Source organism: Diuraphis noxia, unplaced genomic scaffold (assembly GCF_037042655.1).
Source record: "Diuraphis noxia isolate RWA-SAM2 unplaced genomic scaffold, SU_Dnox_SAM2 contig0004, whole genome shotgun sequence".
Lineage (NCBI taxonomy): Eukaryota > Metazoa > Arthropoda > Insecta > Hemiptera > Aphididae > Diuraphis > Diuraphis noxia.
Genome location: NW_028301714.1, coordinates 46,043,771 through 46,055,969, shown reverse-complemented (window position 1 = coordinate 46,055,969; position 12,199 = coordinate 46,043,771). Strand labels below are relative to the sequence as shown.

Genomic DNA, 12,199 nt, shown 5'->3' with positions numbered 1-12,199 from the left:
GATATTTGATACACCTAAGTGCTTCATTGTATTAATTTGTTTGCAGCTAATGAAGTAAAACATTGTGAAACTTATACGAAGGGTTTTAGGTTAAAATTAGTGAAGATAATTAGTAGTTTCTTACGTCGAAAGAGGAGAATTTAATTTATGATCGAATGTCAATACAGTCAGTTATTATTTTCTTCAATATATTATCTAAAGAGCAATATGAGTATTCAAAATTGATTCTTTAAACTTAAATTAACTTAACTTTGTTTAATACTCTGATGTAACGTGTGAAAAGTATTAACGATTTTAAAATTATTTTCATATAATTTAAAATCATTTGAAAAACAGCAGTTCTTGATAAAAACATATTTTTGATATTGAAGCAGTAAAAATGTTTAGATTTTCAACTTTGAGATGGGTTTAGATAGAAAATTTAACCCAGTAGATAGTTTGGGTCTTTAGGGATAAAAAGTAAAAAATACACTGAGCTTTATAAAATAACTTAAGAGGGAAATAAGAAAATATTTATATTTTTCCGCAAAATCAGTTTTCGACATTATCGATTTTAGTTTTTTGTTGTAATTAAAAAATAAATAATCGTAGAGACTTTAAATGTTCATCGAATATTGACATAAATATTTAATAGCTAAGGTAAATATGTTTAAAAAAAAATGAATTCAATCTATAGTTTTACTAAAAGTAAAATAAATTTCTACAGCGGAAATTGCTACAATATAAATGGTAACATACAGACTGCTTCAGCATCTCTACTCAGAAACACTTATCGTATAGGTACAATGATTGATCATTGAATTCAAAATAATACACCACATTCATTGCTGTGACCTACTTGATGACGATGTACACTCGACACCGACGACACCTGTACAGTAGAGCGACATCTACTTGTATATTTTTTTCTATTACATTGTTACGATATTTTTTTCATGTTTATTATTGTTTTCTTAATTATAATGGTATCATATGTATTCATTATATGAAGTGAAACAATTTAATTAAATTTTGATCCATAAAAATTGAATTTTGAAAAAGTATTTAATTAGTGTTAATTAGTAGAAGTCATGATGAGTCTGAAAATCAATCTCATATTTCGTAATATACAAGTCTATGGTGTTTATTTAAATCTAACATCAAAACAATTCTTGTATTAACGCATCTATCGACCATCACCCATTGGCGATCATATTATTGAATTTTGATGTTTGTTTGGAATTTTCTGTCCAATCTTCTATATTATCAGAATATATCACCTGGTTTTATAATATAAGTATAATATAAGTTGTTGGACAACAACAGTATGATACTATAGTGTGCCGAATATTTGTACTTAATGCCGTATAGCATACAATATAATATACGAACTACTAAGTTTATTGTAGCATTTATATACAATATATGTATGAACAAATGTACCTACGTATATATGTATAAAGTATATAAATATACAATATACATATATATATAGGAACATTAGGAACATTATGTTTAATGAGAAAACTTGGTTTCTGTCGTTGAGTGATAATTTGAATGTACCTACTCTATGTGGCCGCTACAAACCGTATCCGATACGATGAAAAGTGTTAGCCTGTGAAATTATGTTTTATACTTGAAAATTGAATATCTTCAAGACATAGTGAGGAATTAATTATTATTCTACAGGGACCATCTCGTAAATTTCATTAGTTATAGACAGGAAAGTTGTGTACATTTCAATAACAATAGCTGTGTTCTACAATTAGCACTCAATATTTCATCTACGTGAAAACTTCTATGAATTTCAGATATAATCTGAATTAGATAACAATATTTTTAATCGTACAATAAACATAGTATGATAACCACCAAATGTTAGATATCATACATTTTTATAACTGTAAAACATCGGAATCAACAATACTATTAATTTACACTTTCGTATAAATAGTCACAATATTTAATGTACCTAAAGAGTAATTTTATAACTTCTTTGTGCAATAGTGATTTAATTTACGTACACAAGACTGATGAGGAGAGTATATTGTGATTTATTTATACTTCATAACACTATAATACATTTTATAATTTATCAATGTAAATTGAACATAAAAAAAAATCATTGTGCCCTGTGTGATATTTTGTAACAATATGCGAATGAAAGTGTTAAATTAAAAGTGTTTAGAACTTAGACATTATGAAATACATTATTTTTTAAGACACCAATTTTCTCCACAACTTTAGTTAGACAAACAGCTCGCTCACAGGTCGTAATACGATGCTGCGGATAACGAATATAAAATTAAAATAACTTGTACCGTTCGTTTTATTTTATACACCACCGCAAGTGAATAATTAATATTTTACGGTTTTGTTTACAGGTTTTGCAAGCCAATAGAGACACGAATACAATAGTAGACCGATCCTTGGTGCCGGCAATCATAGCATCAAAAATCCGTTTAGTGCCTTACAGCGGACAGCCGCGCATGGTTTGCCTTCGAGCTGAAATCATCGGTTGTTATCATTACGGTAAGGGCATACTGAATAATTACGATTTATAACAATAATACACTATATTGTATGGCCTTTAAGGATAGATTAATATTTTCCAAAACGATCGTTGACATTTTTTTTAACGAGGTATCATGTTATGATAAAATAATCATCATATAATTATAAATTATAATCATACATTGATATATTATACGGATAAAAAAATCATAAGTTCGTGAAAATTAAAAAAAAACCTTCATAAATGCACAATGAATTACATGATGTTAAACGTGCACGTATACTTTATCTGCATGTTCTGAATGATGATATTATGCACATGGTCATGCGAATAAATGTCGCTGTGCATATTTTAAACTTCCATCAAAAACTGTGAGCTTGTGCAATGTGCATATTATTTTACGGCGTTTTGGAAAAGTTCATATTTATATTTGACTTTGTGAAACCATTACAGGACTGCAATTCAATATTATGTGTTAATATAGCTCTAGAGATTGTTTACCTACCCATATAAATATAATGTATACTTATCTTGGAAGGTACGTAATTTAAAGCTCACCATTGCAATTGTGTGTGATAAGATTATAAGAGTAGATTAATTTGCGACCAACCAAATGTATTTAAAAGTAATACAATTTAAAATTAATTCAAATAAAGGAAATCTTTGCTCTTCTTTATTCGTTGTCTGATTGGTCTACTAGGAAATCTGTTTTGTGAAAGACGTGCTGGTTGAGATGTTTTGTAACCAATTCTACTATGGAATTCTTTCAATTTTATTCAGGTTACTTAAGATTTATTTGTATCGGTTAATTATCCATATTGATAGGACAATCCCATTTAATTATGTGGTTGTTTATTTCACACAGCCCGAAAGATTTTGATTGATGTTCTCAGAAATTCGCTTTGGAGAATTTTCAATTTTTTAATTATTACATGGGAAGCAGCAGCCCATACTGAGCATTCCCTAGTAGTAATAAACTAATAAGTTAGTTAGAGTTATAATATTTCTGTATATAGAAGTAACATTTCATCTGCTGGGTTTAATTAAGTCTAATAAGGTGTATAGATTTTTTCTTAGTGAATTTTGCAGGTTAATTTTTTGTATATGTGTATCTCTGAGTATTTCACTGAGTATTCCTGTCTCTGTTCCATTTGATTTTTTATTTGTTATTTGCTCTAAGGTTTGGTTTGTGAATTAATTTTAAATTTTAAGAGTACATGTTTATTATAATACAAAGAAAATAATATAATATATTATAAAATATGTTTAAATATTATTTAATATTAATAGTAAGGTTTTAATAACGTTGTTAGTCTTTGGATAAAATTGTCATATTATCTACCAATTATCGATTAAAAAGTAGAAATGTTCCAGTATTCAGCTTTGGAGTGGGTATAACTGTATTATTTGAACATATTACTGTTGCACGACTAGGAATAGAGTTTTAAAACATTTTTAAACTATTTTATTCAACACTTATGCTTTTGCGTTCAAAAGTAAATAACTTGAACATTTTATTTACAAGCTCGTTCAGCTATTTATAAAGGATTTAAATACAATTCGAAACCTTTGTCTAGTATATAGTTACTGATTGATAACCATATTGTTGCAATTTGTAAAATATATCTTAGATATATATATAACCTAACCTTAAATTATATTTATCTGTTTTTCAGACAAATTACATTTCATTCAATATAGTATTTTTTTGATGCTTATAGGTACTTTATTGGTATAATATTGCTGTAAATTATAATAAACCAATGTATTCATTATAGAATCTATCTGAAGTTTTTTGTTGAATTTTATGAAATTAAAATCAAAGAAATTTGTGTATTTCACTGTAAAGAATTTTAACTGTGAAACAATGACAGAAATACAAGTCTATGTAATTGAATTATGAATGCACTTTAATAAATTTGAGTCAGTCTTTTCATAGAGTACTGAATATTTTATAAGCATTCAGATTTAAATTTAACTGTCTTGACAGGATTCCGTATATTAGGAATTTGTACTATTTAGTAACTCTAAACATAATGGACATCTTAAGGACGACAAGAATAAACTATACTGCAGTTAACGACGTAGTGGAATATAAAATTGTATTTCCAACAAAATATTAGGTACTCACTATAAGTAATTTGTTATTTAATTCTATGTTGACCTAGTTATACGCGGTGAGGTATAACACGACATAAAAAAATAAAATGTTTTCAAAAAGATATCAACTTCTCGTTAGGTTTTATAAGACACGACAATAATAGAAAATAAAATAACACATGTCTCACAAAATACTATAAGCGAATTACATGTACCTAGGTATATGAATAATGATAATAATAATAATAATAATAATAATAACAATAATAAAAGAAACACATGCATATCATAACAAGAAAATATACTAGATAGATTAATATAACAAATACCTATTTTTGTTTTTATTCCACAGAAGGTGTAATCAGCTATTCGGTAATACAGGGTGATGTAAAAGACACGGGTTATGATGGTCGTGAAGAAGGCGGTATATTGGTCGGTGGTATAGGACAACTCTGCGACGGTCGATACGGAATCGATGAACCGTTCGTGAAAAGTAAGTCGGCGAAAATAACAATATACATGTAATGTGCATAATATATTATGTATGTATTTTGTACTCTATTTATTCGTTATCAATGATCGGTTTCAATGCTGTTTTTTGCATTCTTTTTTCCTCACCATTTAACAAAATCGTTTTTCACTGCAGAATACAACGAATGGGTCGGATGGAAAAACGACACTATGGGCTATGGGTCATCAGTAGAAATGACTTTCGAGTTTGACATCGTCAGGAACTTCACCGCCTTGTACATGCACTCCAACAACGACTTTCGTCAAGGTGTTCAAGTAAGTTTATAAGTTTATTTTCACTTAAATCTGTTAACGTTGACGAGAAAAATTTACAGAAGAAATCGATTTAAATATTATTATTTTCTGTGTGTTTAGTACAAATTATATTATTTTATTAGGTACATACTATGTAATGCATTTTAAACGATATTTTATACTTGCTTTCATTTAAAAAAATGTAAAAGTTTAAAATCATATTCCTACTGTATTTTAAACTCTTAAAATCGCAACACGCCAATTATGAGTCTCACGAGTTAATATCAACAGGTTTTTTTTGTGACTTCCTAGGAATTCTCTAGTTTCTTAGTTTTCCTTAATTTAACAAAAATATATGATTATCAATACAATAATTGATATTTGTAACCATATTTTTTTGTAATTTGTATTAATGGTCTGTATAATATATAATACAATATTTTAATTCATTCAACTTATAAATACGTGTACCACGTTCATATATTATATACATAAAAAAGATTTGAAAAGATTCGATGGTTATTGGTTTGAAATTTAAACTATTGAAGAGAACATTTTATTTTATTTAGAAGTCAACAACGTCGTTTACGACACATTATTTTTTGAAATTTGAGATAAAAAATGCCAATCATAATGTCACGACTCTAGAAAATTAATGTGGATTTTATTGGTTTTTAAAGTTTATAAGTTTGTAAAAGTTTTATTTTCAATTTACCATCACATTTACCTTTATAAAATAATATCATATAATACAAAAAACTATTTCTCATTCATTATTTTTTATTGATATCATCTTGAGAAAGACAATCATCAAATAGAAAAAATAAATATGATATTGGTTTTGGCTTCTAAAAAAATAAGGTATGTTAAAAGTTGTGTAATTATGTAAAAATGGTAATGATATATTCTCATATTAGACCTTTGTTTTCTTAAGAGAAATAAATAAAAATAAATAATTCATTTTGAGATGCTGTAATCCGTATAATATTTAACTTTATTGAACTAAATTTAATACGTTTTGAATTGGTAAATATTTTTCTTTTTACTTAGTAATGTAAAATATTTTTGACTCTATTGCAAAAAAAAAAAACAACAAAATAACAAAATAAAATAATTAAAAACTTTATTCCTTCTTGCAGACACTAATTAGTGTGTCATGTATTCAAAGATACATTTATGACGTAGGGATAAGAATATAGTCAATATAGAAAAATATAAAATTCATTTTCAGAGCAAATTTCCAATTATTTACGCATGCACTATTCATTAAGTTTCCGAAAAACTGTCTTTTACCTATACTTGTTATGTGTAGGTAGAAGATATTGTCATCGGTTTATCAGTTGTATCAACAGTAAAATATTGCGAACATCATTTTCAGTTCTATAAGGGCCAATTATATTTACACTTTGATCATTATTGTTGTACATTTATGTTGTACATTTATGTTGTTGAGGAATGAAGATGATTATTTATTTCATTAAATAACTCAAGGTCAAGGAATACAAAATATAATGCATTATATTGTAAATATGCAAATATAATGCACAAAAGGATTGAGAGTCACATGATGATTGTTATTTAAAAACGGTTATTATTAAAACTCCGAAACTAAAATTTCTAAATGAACATGTCAGAAGTAGAATGAAAATATATTGTTAATATAATTAAGAATATTAAGAATCTAAGATATTATTATCAATTTTTTATTGCTCAAACATCTTATAAAATATAAAATATTGAATTTCTAAAGTATAAAATTTAATTTTCAATCAGTAAGAATATGAATACAATGTTGTTTTAACAACGTTAGATAATTATTATACTTCCAACATTACAAATTATAATATATTATAATAATTTAACAGTTATTAGAAATTATTGTTAAATATTAAATGAAATAATATCTGAATTTCAAAGAAAATCAATGTATTAAATCAACTGCATAATTGAACCCATATAGTTTATTATAAATTATAATTTAACATCAGAAAATCAATATGAAAACCACATATTAGTAAAACATTTAGATGTTCAATTTTCAATTTAAATAATTATTCAATGTTCATTCAACCTTAAATTAAAATTATCAATTTAACAGTGGACAGCAAATTTGTAATTAATTATAACAATTACGAACTATTGCAGAATGTCGGGGTAGTAACGTCCGGTCACGAAATAATTATTTAAATAAAATTAAAATAATATTCTAAGAAATCTAAACCAAGTTTATGTACAGAGACTAAGCGTTTAAATCTTTTCTTGGTATATGGATTAAAAAACTATTTTTAACATCCACTACAATAATTTTGCACTGAGCCGACCGTTTATGTATCTTTAGCTATTTAGATTTTATAAGAATTTAAAATTATTGTGGATTGAAAAGTTGTGCTAGCCAATTGTTGTTAACATTTATTGACCTTTATTTTACGTCCACATCGTTACTAATCAAAATAAGAATTAACTATTTACTATTTTTGATTGTATTTTCTCTCACTTAACAAAACATATTTTATTAATCAAGTATCAATATTATTAAATACACTCTAAACAAAATAAAATAAACGCTATGATCTAAAGTTTCCGTTTTAGGAATTTGAAAGTTTTTTATGTAATCTAAAATAAATATTACTAACGTATTTAATTGAAATATAAAAATAAAAAAAATAAAATACACAGTATTTATTTAACATTTTGTTAACATTCTCTTATATATCTTTAATATACATACAGGCTAACCCGCGATAATTTACCCATTGTGATGTCTCCATTATTTCGGGAGAGTCGCAATGGTTAAATCCTCGTGGAACACTCTGTATATTTATATTTATATATATACGAGTACCTATATATAAAATTCAAATCATTCGAAGTTATTTAAAATAAACTAATTCGTATATTAGACTAAATATTGGTTGTTTCTTAAAAATTCAGGAAGTGTTTATTGGCAATATCAGTCATACGACCCACCACCTCATAATCGGCAAATCCGATCACATACCTAATACCTAAGTTATAGCATTTCGTCGTCGTTAACAACCCACATGCAGTGCCGCTGTGGCGATATTGTTTTCACAGATGGTATAAATAATATGTTCGATGCATAATTATTTTACATGCACTTAAATTGACATATTTATATATCAAATTATAATTAAGTTGATACACATGATCATCTACAATAATGCACATTGTAATGGTATTTTTTATATTTTTCCGTTTTATAACTCCGATTAACTCCATATCCATGATATTATTGAATACAATTGAATTCAATATTTACAGTGTAAAATATTTTACTTGTACAAACATTACCCGTTAATAATTTTAATTTATAATAACTTTTTCTCGTCTCTCACCGAAGCAATACAAGAATAGCATTGCCCGATCTACTGACAAATGTACAATTTAATTTAATGCCAAAGGTTTCTTTCAATATTTAACCGTAGAGATTTTTTTTTTTTATATTAGTGGAAAGAAAATACAAGTGGTACTGAGTTTATGTATGTGTGTATGAGCCTATTATTTTAAATATTGTAATGATTTGGACATGTGTTATTATTTATTTTGTTTGTGATGGTTAAAAAGTTACTAGTTAGTAAGGGAGGATTTTGAAAATCTGCTCCCGGTTGACTTATCTGTTAATACATCACTGCCAACCACATGGACACATCATTCCTACTATATATATATATATATATATATATATATATATATATACGGAGGCGTTGGTCATTAGGTGGTTAAGAACCTGCAGCTGAATTGCTGTTATATAGTTTACCAGTCAATCAGCGCGTCTTAAAGGCGATTGAACTAATTGAAGTCGAGATTCCAAAAATATAGCCGATTGCTTTGGGCAGTGGCGCACATAAAAATACAGACAGACGGCCGCTGCGTTTAATGTCAACCTCTCGACCACTCTTCCTCCTGAACTGTTTATAATGGATTCTATTCTATTTCGTGTAAGGCATATTATTGAAATTGACTACAACGAATCGAATAAGAAACGAGATGGCCGTATAATACGTGCACGGTTTAAAATGTGTGTGAGAACGTGAGTGACTCGATGACCTAATATGTATGCAAAGTTTCAGTTCGTATAAACGTACAGTGTATATACAAGACTACATGTTATTTCAATCTGTATATGAAAAGTTTATTTATTTCAAAGGTATTTTTCGAAAAGTTTGGGAAAATTAGAGAACATTTTTTACACACACAAATACATAGAAATGTTTATATCTTACATTATATCTACACATTGTTGTATATCACTGTGCACATAGTGACACATCACATTACGAACAAAAGTACCTATATAGACACTCACTCCTTGTGCTTTCTATTGGAACGCGATGTCTTGCTTTTTGTGTTTGGTTTTTGAGAAATATATACAAGCGATTCAATATTTTAAGTTCGATTACAAGTTTAATATACACGAATGAATATAATAATTAAGGGATCTACTTCCGGTTTAAATAATCACGTAAAACATACCAAAATATGACTAAACTGTGGGACTTGGGTTTGACGGATTTTAATCTATAAACTTTATTCAAAATCTTCAAAATCTCTACTAAAGCATAACCGTAGAAATTTACCATTATAAAAAAAACTAATGCCGTAAATATATAAAATCCCAAAATTCTTATAGGTACCCGTATTTTAAATTGTCGATATTTTATTGAAGAAATTGAATTAATGAAACCCCTTCGGTCATTTCCTAACCATCAACACAATGATTAAATAATATCCGTATTTAAAATTAAAATCTATCGAATTTAAACCAATCATTTTTTCTATCTTTTTAGAATTTTCGTCATTTGAATAGTATGGCATATTTAATAAAATCTGTATAGGTAATTGATACGAATCTGCACGTGTGAAAATGTATATGCAAGTGGTGAACCGCCAGTGCTCGATACTCTATAACGAATATTACAATTTATATACACTAACATTTTTTTATTTCTCACATAGTGGCACAGCTCAATTATAAATGCTTAAATATAATTCCTTAAAACATATGTCACACTTTGGTACCATTAAAAGCTAATACGCAAATCTAATGCACTGCTGTGCAAAAACTGTCAATGTGCTCGCTTTTGTTGAAATCATAACACAAGCGTTTATTTGTAGAGGTATATAAGTACCTACTTACATACGTAAACAAATTTCCGATAATATATATAAGGTACTTGTCGTACTATAAAATGTAATGTATTTGTATTTTTACATTTTTTTTTTTTAGGTTTTTTCGCACGCCAAAGCTTATTTCAGTGTGGGTGGCGAACACTTCTTCCCGGAACCCGTATCGTACACGTACCCGGCGGACACCATCATGCCCGAGGCCCGAAACGTCACGGTCAAACTTCACCACCGGACCGGCAGGTTCCTTAAACTACAACTGTTTTTCGCCAATAAATGGATGATGATCAGCGAGATATCGTTTGAATCAGGTAAGGGATGTCCTCGTTGTACACTATATTCTACAGTATCACAGTCAATTACAATACCTATATAGACCTACAAAAATTCCACAGATCACCACCTGAAGTTTGAGTAAAAACGATTGTTAAATGTTTCATCGTAGAACGAAGGTTTTCGAGACTTTTCCTTTTTTATTTTTTTCCAAATTTCGTTTAACAGCAGTTTAAATGATTTATTGTTTGTCAATAATTGTTCAGCCTTTTTACCATGGGTTTATTGCTTACAAAATTAACTCACAGCAATACTGCACTTATTTCCATCTATATTCCTATAACGCTATGCCTTATATAAATTATAATACTACACCGTCTACACCCTAACTTGCGCACCCACAATAATTAAGTTGAGAACTTTATCTCTTTCAGCTCATCCTCGCTTGCACTACCTACGAATTAGCCGGTATATATGCTATTATGATAATGTAATATGAACGTATAGAACTTTGACCACGACCGTCCGTTGGATATACTTGAATAATTTTCTATACGCAGCGGTACGATCGGTCGTGATTATAAATCCGTACCCTGATATGCGGGTGAGTTGTTATTAAACTGCGAGCTCAACGCTGTGGTTTTCCGCGTGACATTGAAGTAGATAGTATCGTGCGGCAAACACTCAAAAAAATCAACCCCTGTCGTCGCCCGTCAACTTCATCCGACCACCTTCGAGGAGATTTACTTCTGCATATTATAGCAGACAGCGACATCGCAGTATGACATATTATTATATCTAAGCAAACTTTTGTAATAGGTATGTGGAATGAACGTGTAATGCCATGCTATAATATTATAACAATGTTTAAATATTATATCATACGGAAGTATGCCGTAAAAACGGAACAGGGTAAATCGATTTTTCACCGGCCTTACTGTGGAATTAACATTGCTCGGTATTTGCGTGCTCAAGATTTCGAGAAACTAAATTAGCAGGTAATATAGGTAGGTACTCTTCGTTCTAACACGAGTGTGGCGTAGAGTATACAATTATACATACCGTATCTGCGTATTTTAATATATCCACGGTGGAATAGGTATTTACATAATTAAAGACGATATATTTTGATGAGTATACCGCAGATTTTGAAGATGTCCGTCCGATTCGCCTATGAATACGATTTTTTTTAAAGAGTACCAATTATCTCTTAAGGTTAAGATTAGTAAAAATGGTAAACGAATGTGTTGGAATATGAGTACCTAATGAATATAGCTAATTTCAAAATATCTAATATATTATATTATATAATTTATTATTATGTACATATTATGTATTTATTATGTACATTCTTATCAATCAACAGATGAGCAAAATTAAATCAACAAGTAATAAATTCTGGTGACTAAGCGTTTTTATCAT

At 28.3% G+C, this 12,199-nt stretch overlaps 1 protein-coding gene across 4 annotated transcripts in view; it reads left to right on the top strand.

Annotated features, from left to right (window-relative positions):
• Positions 1 to 12,199, top strand: part of LOC107166827 (discoidin domain-containing receptor 2-like) — a 323,537-nt gene that overhangs the window by 238,131 nt on the left and 73,207 nt on the right. For all 4 annotated transcript variants that reach the window (XM_089225581.1, XM_089225580.1, XM_089225582.1 and 1 more), the window contains 4 exons: positions 2,364 to 2,511; positions 4,947 to 5,087; positions 5,241 to 5,380; positions 10,608 to 10,815. In XM_089225581.1, the coding sequence (XP_089081707.1) occupies positions 2,364 to 2,511; positions 4,947 to 5,087; positions 5,241 to 5,380; positions 10,608 to 10,815 (637 nt within the window). The remainder of the gene's footprint in view (positions 1 to 2,363; positions 2,512 to 4,946; positions 5,088 to 5,240; positions 5,381 to 10,607; positions 10,816 to 12,199) is intronic.